Raw genomic sequence first — 25,133 nt, forward strand, 5'->3', positions numbered from 1 at the left:
AAGGAAGACAGGCGCAGAATTTTGGAAACGCGGAGGCTACGGAGGGCCGCTTATAGCTGAGAGTCGTAGGCCCCCTAGAGGCTGAAAGAGGTAAAACTTCCACGTGCTGATTCTTTCTCGCGGGTTGAACCGACTTCAGGGACTTTGAATATTCAGCTTCCCGCTTCGCTTCGTGACTTTGGAGTGATTGGTTCAAGTGGAAGCAACATGCCGGCCCAGCCTTTCAGATTGGTATGATGAAATCCATCCTTAGCCATTTCCACCCCTCAATTAAAAGCGTCCCTTGTCAAGCGAGGATCTTTGATATTTTCTTCAAAAGGACAGCAGTTCCATAATAGATCTCCCAACCCCAATTTGCAAACATTTATCCGCATGCCCAAGTGTTTCAGATCCTCAAATGCGAGGTGCAGTGGTGCATTAACCATTAAGCAGACTAAGCACGCGCTTAAGAGCACCAGGGCCAAAGGGGGCACCACAAAGTTGAAAAAGAAAGAAAAAACCCCAATGAAGATTTGTACAATATATGCAAAGGAGGGGGGCACCAAGATTTGTCAGTGCTTAGGACACCAGTAAGCCTTAATCCACCCCTGGCCAGGTGTGTAGTCTCTCCCAATACATCAAGTATTGCATTGCACTGGATGTGTTGTTACATATCAATTACACATAATTGTATTATTGGAGGATGTTTTATATCAGATACCAAGCTTCTCTCAGGATAATCTTTTAATTTCTGTTTTAACTTTTTGGAGTGGCAAGGCCAAGCCGATTCCTACTGTTGCCAGCCACTCCACTAAGTAAATGGCAGACCTAAATCCCCTCTTAGCTGCTCTGATGAAGCCAATTGCAGTGTAGACTGGGCCTCCCCTTACTTTTCCTTTGCTTACTCCAGGAAAACCTGCCCCATTGCCTTCTCTGGCAGCATTACAATTGCACCATATTTTTGCTGTTGGAGTTAGAACAATTGTGGGACCAGACAGGATTTAAAATAATGTAGGCAAATGATCACCATGCTCTTCAGAGTATACACATAAGAACCTCTGGTTCCTTTGAACTGATTGTCCTTTAAATTTCGCTGGCCTGATGGGATTTTAAATATAGAAACCTAAGCTATATGGTGTTTTATTTTTCACTCTCGCCAAACATGTCCCTCCCATCTTGATCTAGGGCAGCTCCTTCAGCTGCTCCTATACTTGGGCTGACCTTTTCCCACCCCTCTTTCTTTCCTTGCTCTTTCCCTCCTTACCGTTGTGAGCCTGGTGGCCAATGAGCTTCTCTAGAAGATCAGATGTCACTATAACAGGAGGACTTTATTGCCTGCTGGAGTTGGCAGAGCCTGCAGCCTGATCCATTCGGCAGAAAGCTCCTTGCTTCTCTCAGCTCCCCCTCTCAGGTAAGAAAGAGATTCAAGTGAGACATATATCGGTAAAGTATAGGGAAAAAGCATGTCCAAAGTTGCCTTACTCAGACTAGGGTGGAATGCAAAACAGGAAGGCAGAGGTTCTTGGGCCTACAATAAAAGTAGGTTTCCAGATCCTAGAACCACAGGACTTCTCCTCCTCCTTGAGAGGGTTTGCTTCAAGCTAGTAACAATAAGCGGTAACAACTGTCCATTAAAAAAAAAGGAAGGCGATCCATCAAACAGGAATCTATATGTGGGAAGTATATGGTCCTGCAACCTGTGGTCAAAAGTGATATGTATCGCATGCACAAAACACGCAAAAAATTTCAAAGTTGGCAACTGAAATATAACCTAAATGGGGGGTTTCCTCCCTGCTTGCATTCCCACAGAAAGGGATTGAGTGGAGAGACTGTGAGGATTGCTTAAATGTCAGTGGGGGAAGCCCATTGAATAGAAGCATCTCTCAGATTACGGCAGAAATAAAGCACTTGAATACGATGGATAATGTGTACATTTTAAAAAGAAAAAAGGTGTATTTCAGTAGTGTGTTAGATTATTTCAGCACCATTGGTAAAATAAAGGACTGCGGTGAGTATTTTTCATTTGAGGTTATTCCAGTTATGAAATCGAAAATCAGCTTGTTGAGTCGTCACTGAGTTCGGGCAAGGAACGAAAGTTAGAAGTTATCGTGCATTGTAGCAATTGAGCTTTATTTGATTTGCACTAAAAATATTATCCCATGGGGATGATTTAACCCCAGTTAAATACTGTATATTTTAATTAGACATTAAATTTTGAGGATTGTTCTCAGATCTTATGAGCAATGTTGAAAATTACTGATTTTCCTGCAAATTATACATTTTTGTGTTGGACTATATGAAAGGGAAAGTCAAACGTATGGCATTGTTTGATTCTGAACTGAAAGCAGCACATGTGAACTACGCCTTTAAATTATTGTAAGATCCAAGTATCAAAAGCATATATCTTATCTTAGCTCTTTAAACAGGCCGGACCAAAAAATCTGCCAAAGGATTAAATTGTAATTGGCTGAAATATAGTTGTCATCTTGGAAGCTGGTGGCAGAGATGAAGTGGTCCATGGTAAATAACAGACCTGGAAATAGTCAGGTATCAGTAGTAAATCTTCTCAATAGTGTATAGAAACATAAAAAAGTGATGGCGGAAAAAGAGCTAGTAGTCCATCAAGTCTGCCTTTTGCATTTTTTTATTTGTTTTGGTTTTCTTAATTAATTAATTTTTAATCATTATTTATTTATTTGCCAGATAATATTTTCTGACAATAAGTGAATCATTCAGGTAAAATTCTGTGAATCATCATAACTATTGCATCTGAGTAATGTACCCCTTATTATATACCGGTAATGGCATATTCTGTTATGTCACCATACGTGAAAGTCCTTTGAGGCTTCTAAAAAAGGGAAGATGGAAAGCTGGACTATCTGTTACTGAATTCTGCTCCTGATTGGATGTGGCTGAAGACATGACCTAGGACTGTATAACTAATACACCTTCTATGTCCTGTATGGCAGCTGTCCCATTTTGGAAATCATTTGTGTATGGTAGGGCAGATTGGATACCTTTTTGAACATCATGGCAGATCTTTTTTGATTGGGGAACTATGGAGGCAATCACCACACAAAGACGCCACCATGTGTTAGCTTCCAACATATGCACCCCGTTCCTAATCTGACTTGCTGGATTTGTAGGTAACCTTTTATTGGTCAATTACTTTACTTTACCCAAGTTTAAGTTCATGCAGGTGTACTGGCCCAGATTTTGTAGCCTTCTATTTGCATCCCATCCCCATTCCCCAATTCTTATGGTGTTTTTATTTTTTACAAAATGTATCAATAAATCCCATTAAGGAGAATAATTCCCATACTTTCTGGGTAAAGGTGTGATTCACCTTGCCACGTAGAGCATTTCCCTTGTTTTCTCTCTAATATAATAGGACAGCATGAAAAGCTTTAAGGCCTCATCCTTAAAATTGTCCTCATTCTGAAATTCCAGAATTCCAACTGAGTATGGTCACCATGTTTCAATTTGAATCTAAGGATAAACAGATCTTTTTCTTGTCTTAGACTCATGGAGTGGTAGAGTAAAAAGCGACCACAAGAATTATCTAACTCAACTCCCTGCAATGTGCAGGAAATCCAATTTAATAATAGAATTAAATAATAGATAATAGATATATAAAACAGATAAATAATAGAAGGTATTCTTTTTATTCTTATGATATATTCTGGCACTTTTCTAATAACATAATGCTACCATGAGTTTGCCTATCTTTGGATTGTTTTACAGACAAGCCTTTGGTTTTCATTCATCATCATTTATTGGGTTTGTATGCCGCCCACTCTCAAGAGACTCAGGGCGGCTAAGAAGAGAAAGGTTTACCTGGGCTATATAGGTATCCATATCTCCAGCTGTTTCAATGCAACACTATTGGTTATAAAGTTTTGCCTGCTCTCAAAATTCTTTGGAACTACCTATCTATCCATGAGGTTTTGTAAAAAAATAATCACAACAACATTTGGCATAAAAGCATTTATAACTGGCTTTACCAAGGCATATTTTTGTTTGGAGAGCAGGTCTTTAATGCCACACCCAGCACCTTGAAGAATCTTCTAGAACCTGAAGAGAAATGTCATAAGTCTTCACAGCTATGTAAAAAAGGATCAGAGAGAGTTTGCTTTCTTTTTGAGACTCTTTTCTTAGTGAACTCGGTTCCTTGGAGACAGAGATTGAGCATAAGATTTGGACAAATGGGTGGGGTTAAAAAAATGAACCTCTTAAGCTTCCCTTGTTTCTTTTAAGAGCTCCAGCTGCTGGTTTCTTGAACCACATATAGAATGGCATTGCGGCCCAGCTAAAGTGCCAAGAAGAATTTTTGAGGCAGTGAAAAAAAAAGCAGAGCACACAGCAAACAATACTGGAGACATCAGATTGATTAAATATTCTGCCAGGAGAATGGTTTCGTCTGCCAAATGGGTCCATGAACCAATTTGCTTTTCCCCTCTGATATCCAGCTATGCCTATCAAGTCCGTCGTTTAGCACCAGCAGCTTTCCTTCTCATCCTTCTTTCCGATAATTTTTTTGCTTCACCTTGTATGGCCAAGGAGAGAGAGAATGATTGATGGGAGGACAGCTATTTTCATCAATGGTCTCCGAGATGAGAGGGAGTGAATTCAATCTATCAAGGGGAAGATGGGTACATTCTCAGCTGTTAAGAAGCTCCTTAAGAGATGGGGTCTGGTGTTTTCAGCCAAGAATTGGAAGAGATTTCAGCACATATAGTTCAGAGCGGGAAGGAGAAATTGGTCTGGGATTTATGTGACAGAATTATGATCCACGTTCCCTGCTGCAGATTGGCTCAGCATCAGGCATTTATTTATAACATTTCCACTTCGGTCAGAGCCTCTCTGATTTATCTGAGTTGAATTTGTCTTTTAAAAAAAAGTGAGTTGGTTTGCTAGTGTAAACACATAATATGCAATTGAGTCAACAGTATATTTTTTAGAACTGACTTACAAATGTATCAGGAGTTCACATCTCAGGGGTTGAGTGGTTAGGTTACTGTGAACTGATTTGATGACAGCAGAGCGGAAAGAAAAAAGGTTGCTTTAAAAAAAAGTTTTATCTTAGTTTAGCTGGGGGAGGGAATCTGTACGTAATACAGATGTATATCTGTAATATTGATCCTCTTTCTCCCCCCCCCCCTTCTATATTTGCTTGTTGTGGTGGCAGGTGGATGAATAGGTAGTTAGAAAGGATTTTGAAAGCCCACAAAACATGGAAAAATGGATTGAGAAAATCAAATGAAATGAAAAAGATGATTTTGAAGTTTTAAAATCAGCTGCTTTAAGGTTTGGCCCTTAAGCAAAGGACCAATGCCAGTGTTTACCCACATGTCACCAGTTCATGGTCTCCATAGTGTATTGATTTATCATGGGCAGCAGATTGCTAGCGTACTTATCATTGGACGTATTTTGGATAATCAGTGCCAAATATGTAATTTTAGGATAAAATAAAAATTGGTTATGTTTTAAGGCTTCCCTAGACTTAAATTTCAATCGCTGAAACAGATTCCCTCAAAAGGTTGTGATGATTGGCTGGAGACGACCCCAAAAGTACCGTAAGCACCATTTGCAGATAATTACAATATATGATCATCCTGGATCTGAAATTATTTGGGGACAAACACTGGGAAAGAGATTTGGATTTATCTGTTTCATTGGCACCTCTACAAGTTCCTTGTTCCTTGGCTCAGCCTAGACAGGAGGATACTTGAGGGGGAATCCGAACCTATCACAAAAACAATATTTAAAGACTTGTTTGGTTTTTATCAAGCTAAAGGAACATTAGGCACCGTAACAAAACCACCAGGATGCAAACAAGGAAAAATATCAAATCCCTATTTTGATATATGTATGTATGTATGTATGTATGTATGTATGTATGTATGTATGTATGTATGTATGTATAGATACACCTCCCCCGCACCCACGCTCACATACACACACATGGAGCACAGACTGGTTAAGGACATTAAAAAATAATTCACAAAGGTACAGGATTTATGTAATATCTCAGTTGATAAATAAAGTTGCTAAACAGGTAGAATATTTCAACAAAGAGCTTGACCTGGAACCTGAGTTCAATGCTAGAACTCAGCTGAAGTCTTTGCAATTGTACTAAGAAGGAAATTAATGCTTCTAAATGAGTATCTCTATCTAGGGTGCGTCTGTGCACTTTTAGTTAACCATAATATCACTGGAGGATAAGAAGAAAGGGCATCCTTACAGTTCTAGTGTTTATCAAATGATCCTAGTTTTCCTGATGTTTTTTTCCCCCAGCGTGATTTCTGAACCAAAATAATGTCATCCTGTTCTAGATTAAAATGTTTTGATGGCTTGTTGTGGAGAAGGATTTCTCTGAAGGGAAAAGAAAGGTCAATACTTTGTTGGAGTCAATACAGTTCATTGAGACAAAAACTCATACTATGTGAGATTGAGTTGAGTAGGATTGAGCTATCCATTCCTGGGCACTCAATGATCTTCATCCAATACAATCTCCCTCATTTTTAAAATTACTGCTTACGATAAACATAGAAATAAGGAAAGCATCACAACACATGACACTTGTATGCCATCTAACTTACCTGTCAAGCCAGAAATGGCTAAAGGTAATAATATTAAGAGATACTTTAGAAATAGTAAACCTGTTGGGTTAAAAACTACTTTAGTATGCATACAAGACTTTCTTGAGACAGAAGCTGAATGAAGCTTCTTTGGAGATGCAACTAAATGACTAGTCATTTTTAATCTCAACTGTATATTTTTCAAGTGAAACATTAACTTTATATGATTCATGCATGCAGAACAGCCTTATATTACATGCGTATATCCGAGATAGTGATTATCTGTATAATCTGAATAACCCCAGGTCCTTTGGCTATAGCCTGTGATTTTATTAGCTTGTGTAGTAGTGTTTTGGATTGGTATACTTCCAAAGCTTATCACAACTAAGTCTTTTATACAGTCTTTTACAAAGTATAATGATGCTAATAGAATTGCCAAGAGTTGGACATGAATGAATAGGTATCATGATCATGAGCATCATTATGATCATCATTATCATTGATCAAAAAAACCCCACTGAATGTTGAAATATTATTTGAACTATGTGAAGATAAAACGTTTTTTAACTTTCACTTAGATATACATGATTTTATATTGTTAATTGTTTCAAAAAGTGAAACAACCATAGAAAGAAACAAATTAAATCAAGATAGATTGCCTTTCTTTTCCATCTAAAAAATGAAAAGAAAAGAAAGCTTAATAACTATGACTGATTCACACCAGTGGGTTCACACAACACACTGAACCATTAATTAACCAAGAGAGTTGTGCTTGCATAAGATACATTACTAAAATTAAGTAAGAAAGCTTTATGATCAGAAAAAAACAAACAAAACCTTTTTGCTACCATTACCATCTAGAACAGGGCTGTCAAACTCGCAGCCCACAAGCCGGATACGTCGTCACGCGCTGGCCACATCCAGTTTAGCAAAGGGGGAAAAAGTTGTAATATATATCATGTGACGCCACCATGACGACACGTGTTTGACCCTCCTGATCTAGAGGTTGATTGGATTTGGGCAGCTGTACAAACTCAGCTTGCCGAATACTATAGAGAACAAGTTTGTCTAGAAAAGAAGCCAAACCAGACTTGAATTGAAATATTTCCTAAGGATACTTTTTTTTGTAAACTCAGATTGTCAATTTATTCAGATGATTTACAGCTTTAACATTTGAAACATTGACGTGCTGGCTTTCAGTTAGCATGAAACTGAGAAATATTTTCATGTAATTAAATATGATTGACTGTGTGATGATGTTACTGGGATGGACAGCTATTTTCCATCAGTGTCAGCAAAATGATGTCAATGTGGCAGGCAGCCAGCCATATTCTCATAATGTTAGAGATTGGCAATTCACCTGACTTGAAATTAGAAGACTAACCTTGCTTTCAGATGTCTTTTGTCAGAGTAAAACATGTTTATGAACTCCATACGTTCAATTTCACCATTAAGCAGACTGCATCTTCTTAGGTAGGTAATTTAGACAGGAAATTCTTCATTACTGAAGTTGTTACTGTATTTTCACTGCTCTGAAGAATTATCCGTGGGATTTTCATCTTCAGAATCTTCATAGGCTGAGGTTTCTATGAACTTGGACTTGAAGGCAAGGTGAGGAGGCATTTGACTCTAGCTGGAAAGTGTCTTGAACTGACCCTACACTTTTATAGGCCAGTTCTTGTTATTTTCTCCATGGCAACAACACAGTGAGGTGAGTTGGACTGAGAGAGAAGGATTGGGCCAAAGTCACTGCAGCCATCTTTCATGCCTTACATGGGACTTCGGCTCACTCTCTCTTGTTTTTAGACTGGTGCCTTAACCATTAGACTAAAGTGGTCATCATTCATTATGTGTGAATGGAACATTTTTCATTGAGAACAGAAAGTTATCTGGAGTCTCTCTTAACTTTCTCACATCTGCACACTGTGGCAGTGCTGTGGTTATGTGTACCTTCAGCAATTTAATAAGTTTAAGAAAGTGCATTATGACTCAGCATATCAACAATGGTTGAATCAGGGGGCTTCTGTATATATGTCTCTTTAAATTAATATTTATTAGGCATTTGAATTCTGGTTTGGTATACTAAAGTAGGTTAATGACCATCTGCTAATTCCCCCCCCCCCCCAACTAGAGTATGTTGGCTAATTTAGCTAGATTTTGCTGAGTGCCTCTGCAGTGGCTAATATGTAAGGCATGAGATGCAATAAACCAGCTTTCCCCAGGTTATCTTGAACTACATCTATCAATCTGATGCAAGGGGAAAAGCAGCACACAATTTTGGAGGGTGTTTATTAAACAGAAGGAAAGCCATAGAAGTTAGCAGTGATGTAATAGAAGATTTTTCTTGTGCTTCCCTTGTGCTTGTCTTAGAATCTTACAAATCCACCTAAGCATTTTTAGAGCATACTAAAAAGTTGAGACATTTTGGATTGGGACACTTACATGTCTTAAAAATGAGATTATGCCCTTGCTGTCATAGTTTTTATTCTCAGGAACTCCCAATTGCCACATCTGGAGGAGTCCTTGCAAACTTGTCACTTCTCTTTGTATTATATTGCTATTCAGAGAACCTTTCATTTTAAAAGTCTGAGGTCAAAGCTGGTCCATTCAGGAGTCCCCATATTAGATAATGATTTAGAGATGCCAACCTTTTCTCCCCAAATATGTCAGCTACAGTAGCTTAAGCCTATAGGACCATTTCTAAGCTGCTGTAAGTAGTGTGATTCTAATTCAATACCATATTGTCCCTGAGAGTAATTCTAGGACCAATTGTTTTCAAAGCTAGTGTTCTTGGGAATGATCAGTTTATATACAAGTACTGTACTCAGACTCCAGATGCGATCTTTTCCATGATGTATCAGTAAAATAAGAACTCTAAAGGGTATCATAATGACTACTTGAAAACCCACTGTTATTTATTTTAGATGTATCTTTAAAAGGTTTATAATAGAGTTGCAAAATCTCCATTTATTTTCTATTAACATACTTTAGATATTGCCATGAGGAGAAGATGTAGGAGCCTAATACAAACCACTATGACAAAAAGAAACAAAAATGACACAGACAGAACATGTGTGTTGACATCATGATGCACATTTTGTTTCTGCCTCCGCTTTGCACACAAACCTACAAGGTATAAGATAATCTTGAAATGATTTGTGTTGCTGACTTATAGTATCAGGAAAGTTGGAGAACATGAGCCCATAATCCACAAGTGAACAGCCTACTATTCCTAGGCCACATGTGACTTCTGAAAGCCTTAAATGTGACCCAAGAATCCTAAATTTATAATGTTAATATTATAGAGGGGTAGAAGCTTTAAATCACTAAATATTGGAAGAATATCTCTTTCAGTATTAATACAGTTTAAATGTAAATGAGATGTCATTAATATTATATTTCAGCTTGACCTTACCGTCCTCCACAGTATGGGCAAGGAAGCTTTGCATCACTGCATTATTCATCACTGAATTATTAAAGTAATAACAGCGAGTTGACACAAATTATTAGCCAACTTTTAATATTGAGTCAACATTAGTAGCGATCACCACTTTTTTCCCAGCGATCTAAAGTAGCTCTCAAGTTCTATAGATTTATATGAATATATGGATGAGTTATTATTTATACATTCATTTAAACTGATTTGAATCAGTTTATACATTTTGGAGTTTGCATGTTGTATAAGTCTAATTCAATTTGGAAAATAAATTTGATCCACGGATATTATCAAAGTGGCAGGAAATTTTTAAGAATCGTGTATGGGGGCGAAAAAATGTTAGTGGCTCTTTTTTTTTTTTTTAAATGTGTATGAAATGGTCCTGCCCTGCCCTCTTAAACTAAAATAATACTTTCCTTGACTTTTTGAGTTATGTATGATTGGAACACCTGGAATTTCAAAATATTGTACAAAATAACCCAAGTAAACACACAACCTTTTTGGTGTTTATGGTACATTGTACCATTACATTTTGTCACTTGGAGTCATGTACTATCCCTTATATGGCAAGGCAATTGCTTCCAGGAATCCTTGATCTTCTAAAATAGAAACCTTGTAAGCTGCAGATGTTCTTTGGGACATCCATCCATCTGCTGCTCCTTCAAGAGTCCTCTCAAGTATCAGCTGAGTAATTAAGTTAAGACCAGGCTTGGGTTTCCTTGGGAGCAGCTTTGTGTTTTCTAATTAAAGCTTCGTCCCTCAAGGACTCCAGTGGGTGTCAGAAGAAATATTCCAATAAAACCCACCAGTGACCTCCTTGAGGTTTTTGACTCTTCAGAAATTATTCTGCAAATTGCTTATGACTCCCAAGAAATTGAGCTTTTGTGGGTTTCCATCCTCATCTGAGATGCAAAAGATTGCTTTACACAAAGTAGACAAGAATTCCTATTCTTTGGGATAAAAAATAAGCCAAAAGGTTTCCTAAGCAAAGAAAGGACATTTTGCTTGCCTTTTATAAAACAAAGCCAAGTTCTGTAGATAATATATGCTATTAGTGAGAGTAAACATTCTTCCTGATTTTCATACCCTGTGGTATGAAAGCTGATGTAAATGTAAGGACATGTGGAATAATATTACTTAAATAGCCTTGTAATTTCTGGCATTTTTTTCATCATAAGTAGAGATGCAGCTGATCTGGTCATATCTGTCTTGGTATGAATACAAGCTGGGTAACCGTAACAACTACTCTGTGTATGGGAAACTGAGGGTGGGTCTCGGCATGGTATATGCATGCTTTATGCATACTTTGTCTGTGAGACCTAATTAGTAAAATACTGTATTTGGGCCTGGGATAAAATGTCAAATCAATCCCATCAACTTGCAGTTTCAATTCTCAGGAACATAAATACAGGTAGTTCTTGACTTACGACCACAATGGGGCCCAAAATTTCTGTAGTTAAGTGACACGTTTGTTAAGTGAGTTTTGCTCCATTTTACGATCTTTCTTGCCACAGTTGCTAAGCGAGTCACTGCAGTTGATAATTTAGTAACTGATTGTTAAGTGAATCTGGTTTCCCCATTGACTTTACTTGTCAGAAGGTCACAAAAGGTGATCACGGGACACTGCAACTGTCATAAATATGAGTCAGTCGCCAAGCATCTGAATTTTGATCATGTGATTATAGGGATACAGCAAAGATCATAACTGAAAAACGGTCATAAGACACTTTTTTCATTGCCGTTATAACTTTGAACGGTCACTAAATGAATGGTTGTAAATTGAGGATTATCTGTAGTAAGGATCAGAATATTTATTGCTTTGAACAGTCACTAAAAAAAATGTTGTAGATCGAGGACTTAACTGTAAGGGGGAAAAACACCCCATGAAGCTATATAGTATTGTGTATCACAAGGGGCACTCTATGAGTGAAATAAATTTGATAAGTAAGTAAACCACCTACATGAACATGGATGCTCCTAGAAAATTGCCTTGTTGCATTCACACAATGTTATGAGGGTTCAACCATTTGCAACCCTTCCATAACTGTCTTTTATTTTACTTCATAGGAGAAAATGTTAAGAAAAAAGCAAGAGACTAGTTCCCCAATGTCTTTTGTTTGGTAGCATTAGGAATAATCAATCTTGATACTTATTAATAAGAAAATAATGTGTGGATAATTAAATAATACTAGACTGTGGATAATAAAATAATACTACACTGTGTTCTTATTGCTAGGGTTGGCGTGGTAGCTCAGAAGGCCTGAAGCACCAGTCTTCAGCCTGGCATTCTAGAGGTTAGATTTCAGGTTTATCTGGAATTTTCCTAATTCTCAATCAAACCAGTCATAGGATTTACTTGTTGAGAATTATTGAAGTCATAATCAAGCACATCTGGAGGTACCAGGTGGCAGAAGGCTAGGCTCATGAAATGTTCCACTTTATCAAACATGACTTTGGCATGATTTAAGAGCCTGCTTATGCATAGGGCATGTTGTAGGCTGAATTTTTTTTCCCATTGAACCTAATAATATCAGCTTGAGTTTGAATCCAATTGGGTGAGATTGATGGGAAAGTTTTTGGTATTTTATCCTGACCGGGAAATCAACATTATAAAATATAGAGGAGTAAGAATTAAGGTCCTGCTTCAAACTAGCTTTGTGCTTTGTAGAATATTTAAAAGTTTATGAATGCACTATTTTTTTAAAAAGTGTTTTCAATTAATTAAACTGCCATTTTGCATAAATAAATTATTATAAGTGTATGCACTGAGACTGACTCTGGCCTTTATTTTATTTTTTTTCATCCAGAAACCTCCTGCCAAAATGTCTGACACCGAAGAAGTGTAAGTAAAAACAGATTTGATTGTTAACTTATTTATACAGGTCTTTGCTGGTTGGAATTTTTTGGTAGAGACAAACTACCAGTTTTTCATTTGTACAAGGATCAAAATTCTGTTCCAAAGACAATGAACCAAGGTGTTAAATAATCAAGTAGGTTAATATATCACAGTCGCTTGATTCAAATGTCCAAAAAGAAAAAAAATAGCATTTAGCCTTCTATCAAATGTAATTTTATTAAGATATAAAATATATATTTATTGCTTGTATAAGTGCAGAATATAACTTCTTAACAATGTGTATTGTAATTATGGAGGAGGCAATGTGATTATGTAAATATAATTTTGTATATCTGAATAGATAGATAGGTATATATATAGATATATGTGTGAACCCAGGGCAAAGCACGGAGCCAACACAGCCAGGTGATAATTCAAACTCCCCTTTATTGCTCCAACTTTCCCCCAAATTTCCCATGTTTATGGCAAGTCCTGGGACAAAGGGTTCACACAGACCTCAAGCAAAACCTCTGGCCTGAAAACCAAAGTCCGTATATACAAGGCTGCTATCATACCAACGTTATTATACGGTTGTGAAACCTGGCCAATAAAAATTGCTCATCAACACAAACTGGACTTATTTCAAAACCGTTGCTTGCGTAGACTTACGAAAATCAAGTACTCTGAAAGAATATCCAATGCTAAAATCCGCCGAAGATGTGATATCAATGAAAATGTATCTGCCATTATAGAACTTAGACGCTGGCGCTGGCTAGGCCATACATTGAGAATGCCAGAAAATCGAATCCCAAAAATTTCCCTGCTTGCAGAGCCTGGTCCGACCTGGAAACGGCCAAAAGGAGGTGTTCGTCTAACCACTCTGCGTCACTTCAAACGGAAAGCCGAAGATATAGTCATGCGCCCATTCAATCTTAGCGGAAAATCATATAATAGCGACTGGCTGCAACACCTGACAACCCTAGCCCAGGACCGAAAACAGTGGCGCCAAATTTCCATGGAAGTCGCCTATACCCACGATGGGTGAAGAGGCGTCAAGTACAAAGTACAAGTACAAAACCTCTGGCTGTGAGTAGTCCAGCAAAACACTGTCAGAACAATGGCTTCAAGGCAAGAAGTCCAGTGAAGCAAAGGAACACAGCAATGATAAGGGAAGAAGTACAGCAAACTCCAGACGTTAGGAATGGCAACAAAACTCCACAAATTCAGCACTTATTCCTGACAACTGCCCCCTCCCCACAGCATCTCTCTAAGTCTCAGTCCCCAGGGGTGCCTTGTGAAGAGGGATGGGGCACTCCCCTCCTGAGTTGTCAGGTTGGCCTGCACTGTTCTCCTCTCCATTCTCCGTACTTGGGGATCAGGAGAGGGCAGTCCTTCCTCATTCCTCATTTGAGCTCTGTCACTCCTCATCTCCATTGCCTGCTCTCTCTTCCCCTGTCTCTTGATTGTCCTGCCTATGTTGCTCCCTGCTGGCAAGCCATTCCAAGCTTGAGGGACCTGGGGCTGTCTCCTCAACCTCCGTCGGCCCCAGCTTTGGCTCATCCTCCTCCACAGACTCAGGCTCCAGCGGGCCCACGACAATATGTATATCTGTATTTTATACACACAAACACACACACACACACGTATGTATGCATGTATGCATACCTGTATATAAGAAAGCAAATAAAAAGCATTCTAATTTTAACTGATCAGATGCAAAGTGAGGATGTACCCTTGTATCCTTAATAAGTGTATTACTAACAAGTCTTCCAACAACCAAAACAATGTGCATTTTACCAGGTGGATTACGGAGATTTCAAATTGACTATTTTATTTGTGCAAAAAAGGTGGAAATGCTTATAACAGCAAAAACATGGCAAGAGGCTGACTGGAACAGATCACAAACTGTTCATGTGCAAGTTCTGAATCAAGCTAAAGTGGAAGAAGAAAATCAAACTATTTCCATTGTGTGATCTTGACCCATCGGTTTAAGGAGAACATTGGGAATTGCTTTGAACTTCACTGAAAGAGAACCACAGGAAAACTGGCATGAAATAAAAAAAAGTTGTGAACGATAAATGTGAAAAAAAAACACCTTCAAAATACTAAGAAAAAGAAGAAACAAACTGAATGTCAGCAGAAATGGTGGACATTGCCAAGAAGAAAAGAGAAGACAAAGACAGCAAAGGCAATGATCTCCAGAAGGAACTTAATAAAAAAATTCAGAAGAGACAAGAAACAATCTATAGTGCCATCTGCGAAGATGTTGCTGATGGTAAAAAAAAAAAAACAAAGAGAAGTTTTTCAAAGCATCTCCAAACTCAGAAGGTGGTTTCAACCTCAAATCAGTATGCTAAAAATGCCAGTGGACAAATAGTAACTATTTCAAACAATGATAGAATAAATACATTAAAATTCTGCACAGCAGAGATGTCAATTTCCAAGATACCTTATTAAAAGATATTTCCTACTTACAAAAAACATTAAGTGAAATCAGATCAAGCCTCTGGTCATTACGAAGTTGGAAAGCTATTGGGAAGGGAATATCTATAGAAATTTGCAAAATAACAGAAGAAGAATCAGTAAAGGTTCTAAACAAAGTATTTTACCAACTCTGATTCAGTGCCCATTAGATTGGTAAAGGTTGCATGGCCATGGCAAAATTATCCTGTCTCAGATCATATTGAAAAGACTATAATGCTAGGAAATGTGGAAGAAAAGAAGAAGAAAAAAGATGAGCAGCAAAGTGAATGGGCTCAATTACAGTAGTAATGGACTTATTGGGGAAAGACAAAGGATCACATGAGGATAGATCTTCCTGAAAGGAATCTCTCTAATCTAATCTAATATAAAACAATCTAAAATAATCTAATCTAAAATAATCTTAAATAATATGGCATGTACTAATCAGGAAAAGTGCACCTATTAAAACATGCTTTTTACTCAATACTTGCAAAACATATTTTATATTTGTTTTCAGTTATTTTTCTTAATTCTTAGTTTTTTTTTTAATTTACAAACATGTAAAATACACACACACAAAACTTAGATGTACACCACATTTACACAATAGAATACAAACTGGAGCTTCCCGTTCTTTCTAATAGCAATTATCAATCGATACCTCTCACCTTATTATTTCCCCTTCTATTAAATTTCATTTGGATTTCACCATTCTTAACCCTCTTATTTTACTCATAACTATTATTTTTGAGTTTTGTTGTATTCCTTCATTGATTCTTGTTTCTTTCCTCCATCCACCTATACCATTTATCCCATATCTGGTAGAATTCTGATTCTTCTTTTCCCTGGATTTCTTTAATTAGCTTGTCCATTTCAGCACAATCCATAACCTTTCTTATTATTTCATCTTTGCTTGGAGTTAATTTGTTTTTTCATTTCTGGGCAAAGGCAATCCTTGCCGTCGTAATTATATGTAGTATTAAATACTGGATTTCTTTTTTGTATTTCGCAGACATTATTCCTAATAAAAAAACTTCAGGTTTCCATTCTATTTTAACCCCTGTTATTGCCTCCAGCCAATTTTTGATCCTTTTCCAAAACATTTTAGCCTCTTCACAGGTCCATTATAAATGGTAATATGTTCCATGTATTGATTCACATTTCCAACATTTTGGGGAGGTATTTGTTAAGATTTTAGCTAACCTTGTTGGTGCCAGGTGCCATCTGTAAACATTTTGTACTGGTTTTCCTTGTATGCAACTGATAGTGTCATTTTTAAGTTTGTTCCCCAAAATCTTTCCCATTTGTCTAGTTCAATATTATAGCCAAAGTTCTGCGCCCATTTTATCATTTGTTCTTTCACAATTTCCTCTTCCATTTTATACTCCAGGAGAACTTTATATATTCTCCCTATCATCTTTCTATCTGAGCTTTGAATAATTTTATCCAATTCGTGTGGTTCTGTTTCAATGTCATATAATTTAGTATCATTATTGTATTTAGTTTTGATTTGGAGGTAAGTTCCCATCTTATAAATAACAAGACCAAGGAACAAAGATAATACTATGAAAACACTATTGATGTAGCTCAAGAGCTTAGATTGACCTACAATGAGAGAAGAAAACAATATTTATAAGGTCTAACCTTGGTAGCTGAAGTGATGTTATCTAAGAGGCCCACACGTTAGTTTTTGGCAAAGGGATAATGAAAGTGAAGGTGGAACTTGCTCACAAAATTGGATTTTGGAGGGAAACCTGGAACATCTTAACAAAATGAACTCAGAATAATGATTCAAGCATGAGAACAAACTTTCTCAAGATGACAATTTCTGAAAACTAAGTTGAATATTTCAGTTGGAAATATGGATGGGCTTTTCCAATTTAGGATATTTCAAATGTGTTGGGAATACAACATTGAATCTTCCCAGCCACTATGTACAAGTTTACAGATATACACATCTGAAGGGTTAACATTTGGGGAATGACCATATTAAGTATATAAAAAGCAAGTAATAACAAAAATGTAAAAAAAAACCTGTAGTTTCCCATGATTAGGTTTCATGGTAGTTTGTCCTACTGATCTAAACAGGCAAATTTAATCTGATTTCTTTTCTTTTTCTTTCTGTTTGCTTTCTTACAGGGAACAAGTAGAGGGTGAGTAATTATTTATATGCATATGCTGTAAAATAGCTCGTTGTTCCAACTTAATTTCGTGACTCATAGTGGTTTTTGAAGCTAAGAGAGTTTGACCAGTTAGACGTACTTTAGTTTTTAATTGAGTCACCATGATCTATACCATGGAGATCATTTTTAAAATTAAATAGATCTCACATGCTCCCTTATTCCACCTGTTGTCCCGCTGAGTTTGAGATCACTGAGAAATATGAACTGTTCAATACAAAAAGGGATATTCAGGAAACAGTCACAGCCTGTTCCTCATCTCTCTTTTGTTCCACAATAGCTCTTACTAGTTGTTGTCTAAGATAAACCCCATCAGGTTGCCTAGCTCAGATCCAATGGCATCTAAAAGTAAATATTCCTTTCCATGCTTAGGGGGGGAAAAATGGAAATTCAGCTCTACCTCACTCCCCGCCTTCAAAGGCATCATGTATTTGCAAGCTCTAAAAAGAATTTTCAAATGTATTGGGCTGCAAGATCCCTTAATTTTGAAGCCAGAAGTATGTATGTGCTTGTATGTGTTTTTTTGAGACATATTTCTGATTCTGTGTTCAGCAGATACAACATATAATTGTGGCTAGCCTGTAGTTTTATAGCAGCACAAACATCTGGCTTGTATTGAATTTACCACAAAAATCAATATCTGATTGGGTTTCCAGACAATTGACATCTTACCCTATTCCATTTTTGCTCTGCCCTTGTTATTTTTACCTTCCCACTTTGTTTTTATAGAGCTGTTGCTGCCATCTGTTGGTGACCCATTATAGAGTGAGGGAGCCTTTTAAAATGTGTTTGTGGCATAGCAGGTTAGGCACGATTATTAGGTACCACTTCGTTTTGTATCTGTCTTTCTTGAGCAAGATTGATGAACTAAATACATTAATCATTTCCATTACACGTTTTAAGGTTTGTGTCTTGGAAATAGACTTTGTTGTATTGCAAGCAAAAGTAAAAGGACTTTTATTAGCTTTGGATGTCATTAACTTTGGACTTTATTAGCTCTGTTATTCTCTTTGGATCAGAAATAGATAACATTCATTTTTAAGGTTTTTTTGCTCACATTGATACTATTTATGGCATATTGAAATCTCAAAACTCTTTTACTTGAACACATCCAAGGATACATATAGAATGAAATTTGCATTGAAGCAGGATCTGAAACAAAGATCTTTGACAACTCATGTAACAGAGAAATTCCCCATTCTGCAGGTCTCCAGAGATACTGAACTCCTGTTCCCATAATCTCTAGCCAGCACAGTATAGTACATAAGGGCAGAGGATTAAAAAAAGCCGTAATGGAATACCATATTTCTAAAAGTGTCATTCTAGGCAGATTTATCTGACTGGTGCTGAGCCCCTATAATTTTTTAAAAGAGTTTTGGGGGGTGGGTGGAGAGGAGGGTCTTTGTGTATATTCCTTCTAATGCTCAGAATATTTATTTCTGTTTTTACTTACTTGTATTTTATAAAGTAAGCTTTCCAGAGTTATCAGGATTTGAGCAGACTCTAGATCTAAACAAATAAAATAAATTCCCAAGGATTTAGAATAGAACTAGATGGGTTATTTTCTGCTTAATGTGATTACAATTTCAGTTAGAGAACTAGTCTTTGATTGCATTCAGTGGAAAGTTGGTTTATTTAAGCGGTCCTTAAAAAGAAATCAACTTGAATATATATAATATATCTTAACTGGATGAATTTTTCCTGACTTAATTTGTCATCAACGAATTTGCATGGTATATTAAAGTTAACTTGCAATTTAAAGCATAACTTGTGTGAACAAAGGGAACATATACTATATTTTTACTATAATTGTATTTCCTCATCTTTTTTGCTCCCAGTGAGTTTTCATGACTAGAAATAATTCTATAGAAGAAATATGGGTGGGAAAAGGCAAATTCAGTACCCCTTCCGCACATTTTAAAATCAAATTACTTCCATGACTTTGTCATAAAGAGTTTTTCCTGATATATGAATTGTGCTCATGTATTGCCTTATTGTCCCTCAGCTGGGTTCTAGTCAAGAATTGGTGTAAGTTCTCAAGACTGTCTTTGGTGGCATTGTATAAGATGGCTATCTCATACATATGCCTTTTTCTCTGCTTTGGTCAGAGAGATCACTCACCAGAATCTCTCTAAAGAAATCTGAGATGAAGTTAATATGACAACCATAACAGCAGCACTATTTATTCGTAAGAATTCAAGATTGCTAAAACAACAGGTCACAAGAATATTTTCAGTGATCCTAGCCACAGAAAAAATTCCACCGATTTTAACACATGAGCAAATGTTAATTAAGGAAAAAACATTTTATGAAGGAAACTGCTTTATCATTTTATTTATTTTATTTATTAATCAAATCTATATGGCAGCCCATCGAAAAAAGTGATTCTGGACAGCATACAATAATAAAACAGTCATTCAGTCATTCCCCTAGTCCAGTGATGGCTAACCTTTTTACCATCGCCTTGTTGCCATCTATTCTCCCGCCCCTCACACATGTGCACATGCCCCCCCATGCTCCCCCCGCTTTTACCATGTGATGGCACGGTGGACCCATTTTTTGGCCTCCCCGGGCTCCAGACCCATTTTAGGAGCCTGGGGAGAGCGAAAAAGCCCTTCCCAACCCCCCGGAGACCCTCTGGAGGCGGAAAAAGGCCCATTTGCCGACTTCTGGTGGGCCCAGAAGATCTGAAAATCAGCTGGCCGGTGCACACATGCATGCCAGAGCTGAGCATGCATGCATGCCAGAGCTGAGCATACATGCTACCGATATGGCTCTGTGTGCCACCTATGGCACGCATGCCATACGTTCGCCATCATGGCCCTAGTCACTAAAGCTTCAATTTGGTTCAGATAGAAGCATTATCAATTTATTTTCAGATTGACAACAAAAGTCTTTTCAAATTTTGCATGTTTTATGATTTTATAGGCAAAGCTTAATCTAATGGATGTAGTTAAAACTAAATACCTTGTATCAGAGTAATGTTGAGCAGCAATGAGGATATCCCCAGGATGGGGCTTGAACTGTGTGGTAGCAGCCACTATTTTGACCCATCCTGCAGATGTCCCAGTCAGCCCATGAATTTCTTCTTTCAATTGATATATATTTTATTTTGCAGAAATATAAGCTGTCCTTTTAGTGGGATTCTTACATCTTGCACTCTTAGATCTGAATCTAAAGTCTCTTCTGCAAACTCTTATTCAAATCTCTCATTCTTACATGGACCAAATGCATCATTATTATTTGTTGCTTGCATTTCATTGCCCCATGAAGTTGATTTATTTTATTATTATAAGAAGTGCTAGCTTTTTGTCTTCTGTCCTTTAGCGAGAAAGGTTGGTTGTATCCTCAGCAAGCGTTTATCTTCCATATCAGTCTCTGTGTTGCAGTGCTAAGCCATGTTTTGATCATGCTGCTTTTCTTGTTTCCTTTTTTTGTTTTTTTCTCTCAATGCAGAGGAATATGAAGAAGAAGGTAACAGAAACTTACCCTGGAATGAACCTTTTCTTTCTCTGATGATCCACTGATCATCAATTCTTTCACTGCCTGTTCATCCCTCTATCTCTTTGCTACTGCCTGTGAAAGATGATCTAAAATTCTAGAAGGGGGGGTGGAAGCAAACCCAATTACTATGAATTGGCCTCTGTGTTTAAACCTAAATGCTTAATATTAGAGTGTGACAATGGAGTTTGTAATCTTGACCAAGTAGTTTTGGGATTGCTCTTTTGTGCACTCTACTGAATTTATTTTATAGCCATTTTAATTGCAAAATTTAATAGTTGAAACTCCCATTATAATATTTCAGCTTGATAATCTGCTAAATTAAATGCCCATGTGGGTACAATTAATTGGAAAATGATTATCGTTTTGAGTTGATTCATGAATTGATACATTTTTGCATAGCAATTCTTTGGAAGAAGGAGTTCGGAAGATTTGCTTTCTCAGAGGGTTACCATTGCTAAGTTTATTATTTTCCAGAATTTGATCCAAGATGCATTCCATGATACATTCCAGAATTTGTTCCATGAATCATCTTAAATGAAGCTTTTAAGATAGGAATATGATACTGTTTATGATATCATAGAAGTGCTGATGGGATTTCTAACATCATGTCATCAAGTTAATATCATTTGCTGTGCACTAAGTAGAAAATGTGAAGACAGTTGAAAGTGGGATACATGCAGTGCCTTGGCATTGGTTGCTAAAACACTGTTCTTAGTTTATAAAACAAGGAGACTCTGTAAAAAAGAAGCTGATCTTTTATCTAAAGCTGTTCGTCAGGCACAATGGGCTTCGGTAGTGTCCCATTTACTATAAACCATTATAATCCGCCAGCATGTTGCCTGGGGAATTCTGGGAGTGGAAGCCCACACATTTTAAAGTTGCTGAGGTTGAGAAACACTGCTCTCTACAAGGTTGACATGTTCAATCTATATGAAAAAAACAGGGATGTTTTGAACAGTGCATTATTGTCAGTGGTGGGTTTCAAAAAGTGTTCGAACCTACTCTGTTGGTGTGGCCTCCTTTGTGGGAGTGGCTTGCCGCCCATGTGAGCGGATATGAAGATGCCAATGACACTTGTCAGAACCACCTTAAATTACCTCACACACAGCACTGGCATGCATAAGAATATGATGTAAACTTGTTTTTTAAAAAGCATCTTTGGTTTGCGTTAAAACAACTTCAACACACGCAATGTTCTGATTGCACCACAAACACAGTAGTCATCCTTACCTTTCACAGAGGCACTGAGTTTTATAAATATGAGCATGATAGTGTAGAATAATCATATCCAAGGACCAGTGGTGGGCTTCAAAAAATTTTGGAACCTCTTCTGTAGGTGTGGCCTGCTTTCCGGTTCGATAGATTTGATGAACCGGTTCTACCGAATAGGTGCAAACTGGTAGGAACCCACCTCTGATTATTGTTTACCTTTATAGTGCAATACGGAGGACAAAACTGGAACTGAGGTGGTAATTCTGTGTGGGATTTCCACACAGGGAAATTATAGTCTTTTTTGGAGCTAAACAAGACCTCTACTGCACACCTAACTCAGTATCAAAAGAAAATTAAAAAATACCATAAACATGAATGATAAAAAGATTCGTATTATTAATAATTCCCCTGCACAGTTGCTCTAGATCAAGAAAAATGATGCTCTAGGTCACGGGTGTCAAACTCACTGCATCACATTGCTGCCACGTGATGTTTCACGATGTTTTTCTCCTTGGCGGAGCTGGGATGGGCATGGCCTGTGTGTGACGTATCCAGTCCGTGGGCTATCCGTTTGACACTCCTGCTCTAGATCAAGAAAAACCCAGTGCATGCCAAATGAATGAAGGCACCTTTTGAACTCCATCTTCAACACTTTATTACAGTTACAAAGAGATAATCGAGGATGATAACCTGATACAGGCAACTTCTCCCAATGAAGGGCTTTCTTTTCTTCCTAATTCTCTTTTTTCTCTTTTTTCAAATATATTCTTTTGACTAGATGGCTCTATAATCTGCATGCCTCTTTCCCTGGAGGATACAGTATGTCCTTTATATCTTTTGGTTGCTGCTTTTACATCTTTGCCTAACCTGTATCTGTCTTCCTCTAAGGTGCTCACTTCCAGGGTATATGTTGTCTAACCTTACATTTCTCTAGTCTTAACTCACAACTATTAAAGCTCTATTAAGTGTATTATTCTTTTTATCTTTGCTTCTTGTTCCATTATGTCTCCTCCCTCTCCCCCCCCCATCAGAAGAAGCCCAGGAAGAAGGTATGTGAGAGCTTCTATATCTCTTTCTCTTCCTTTTTTTAGAAGAGTGCTTGTTTGTTTATAAAAGAAGCCTGAAATGATAGAAGAAAAGGCACACGAGGAAAGGGACAGGGAAAAGTATGCATGAGAATCAAAGATCATTCATGTTGTGATTTTCAGTCTCCAAATGTTCTCTTAGCGCCATTGCTCTGCAAGAAGAGAGGAGTGTGTTTGTGTGTCCGTGGGTGTGTGGGTGTGGGGGGAAGCAGACACATTTCAGGGCAGTGTATTGCAAAGGCATGGGGTATTTGGTGTAAAGGCTGGATATTTTCCCCCTCAATCTGATGAGGTGAAAAAATCCACAATATCCCTTTGAATGTTGTTTTTCAAAAGTTGATACACCGAGAACTTACCCAAAACCACCTCACTTGGATAGTAGGCTTCCTCAATGACATTTTCTTAGGAATTAGCATTTGAGAAACCTATATTAGTGTATAAACTGAACAATTGAATTATGGAAACTTGTTTTGAGCCTTGATTACCAAATATGCATTTTTTTTACTTCACCTTTTCTTCCTATCCAAGTAAAAGAGCCAAATAGTCAACATTTCAGATCACCATATGCATACGCCTTGTTTTACCTGTTCGACAATATTTTAATTATTCTAAATCCTCTCCCTTTAATTTCATGTTCCTCACACAATTAGAAGCATTTTAATTTCATGCTTCTTGTTTTCCACCCTGTGGAAGTGGATTACTAATAAAAAAATATGGGTTACTAATCAAATAAGCAAATACTGTACAATAATATTGTTTTCTTCATTGTTTCTCTCTTTATTTTTAACCATGCTCCTCACCTGAAGAAGCTCAAGAAGAAGGTATGTGTTGATGCTGCTCAGTCCTCAGCAATTAAAGGGAGATAATAGGAAACTATTACGGAAGATGGGAGGGTGTATTAAGTGTAGTATCCATACTAATTAAATGAAAAGGAAACAGAAGTAGCTGTAATTTTCATAAAGCATAATTTCTCTACTTATTGTTTATGGATCTGCTGGATTATAACACCTATCCAAACTCTGTGACCAGTGGACCTGTTGGCTAGTGAGGACGGGAGAGAAGGTCACTTTCATTCAGTGACTGATTTTATGATATTTCAGCTAACGCATGCCTGGAATTAAAGAAATGACATTCTGGATCAATTAGTTAGATAAATACAGCTTTAGATGGTCCTTCCTTTGAACAAACAGTTTTTGCAATTGATTTATATGGCTGCTAATTACAATATAACAGATGTTCAAGAAATAGAGGAAGGAAAATGCTAATGAAACAATGATAAACTGGGGTTTTAAATTCTTCTTTTTCTTTCCGTGCATGAACAGCTTTCATTTATGTATTCATGGTTGAAAATTATATTGCCAGAATGAGCTTTTGAGATGTATCAGGTATATAAGTAGCTGCTTTCTGGAAGTCCTATGTGGATTTCTGGCAAAGTGTAGTTCAAAGCATGAGCTTGTGAACTGATCTAGATGGCCAAGTTATCTTGCTTGCAACAACTTGGTAGTCTATATGTTTCTGGAAAAAAAATATGAAGGAAGAATGTACCATACAACAGGTTCAACATTATGCAAAGACATAATATGGGTTGGCTGCTTATAACTTAGTGTATTGTGTGAATTCAGGCATTGTGGTTTGTAATTTTGAACAGATTTTTTTTGAAGTTTTGCTAGCTCAGCCAGTTGTTTAACTAATCATAGTTAAACAAACTACGATTTTGCACGAGATTTGAATCTATTACAGATAAGAGATTTGAAAAAGGTAGTAAATGGATTCCTGTTGTACCTTTTTCAATTTATCTTCTTATTAAATTGGTCCTGCATTTTTCATGTGGCTGATACATCTGTGCTTTTAAAGCTA

The 25,133-nt window shown here is 37.2% G+C and overlaps 1 protein-coding gene across 7 annotated transcripts in view; it reads left to right on the forward strand.

The window, feature by feature from the left end:
- Positions 1–1,243: 1,243 nt before the first annotated feature.
- TNNT3 (troponin T3, fast skeletal type) overlaps positions 1,244–25,133 on the forward strand; it is a 46,147-nt gene continuing 22,257 nt past the window's right edge. For 3 of the 7 annotated variants that reach the window (XM_087716734.1, XM_087716721.1, XM_087716755.1), the window contains exons 1-6: positions 1,247–1,390; positions 12,804–12,838; positions 17,435–17,448; positions 20,932–20,949; positions 23,223–23,240; positions 24,083–24,097. In XM_087716734.1, the coding sequence (XP_087572860.1) occupies positions 12,819–12,838; positions 17,435–17,448; positions 20,932–20,949; positions 23,223–23,240; positions 24,083–24,097 (85 nt within the window). In that variant the 5' untranslated portion in view covers positions 1,247–1,390; positions 12,804–12,818. Of the gene's footprint in view, positions 1,391–12,803; positions 12,839–17,434; positions 17,449–20,931; positions 20,950–23,222; positions 23,241–24,082; positions 24,098–25,133 lie in introns of all 7 variants that reach the window. The other 4 variants (XM_087716749.1, XM_087716741.1, XM_087716758.1 and 1 more) reach the window with 2 other exon arrangements.

The sequence above is a fragment of the Thamnophis sirtalis genome, unplaced genomic scaffold (assembly GCF_051295495.1).
Source record: "Thamnophis sirtalis isolate CommonGarterSnake01/CBP01778 unplaced genomic scaffold, rThaSir2_p1.2 scaffold_1, whole genome shotgun sequence".
Lineage (NCBI taxonomy): Eukaryota > Metazoa > Chordata > Lepidosauria > Squamata > Natricidae > Thamnophis > Thamnophis sirtalis.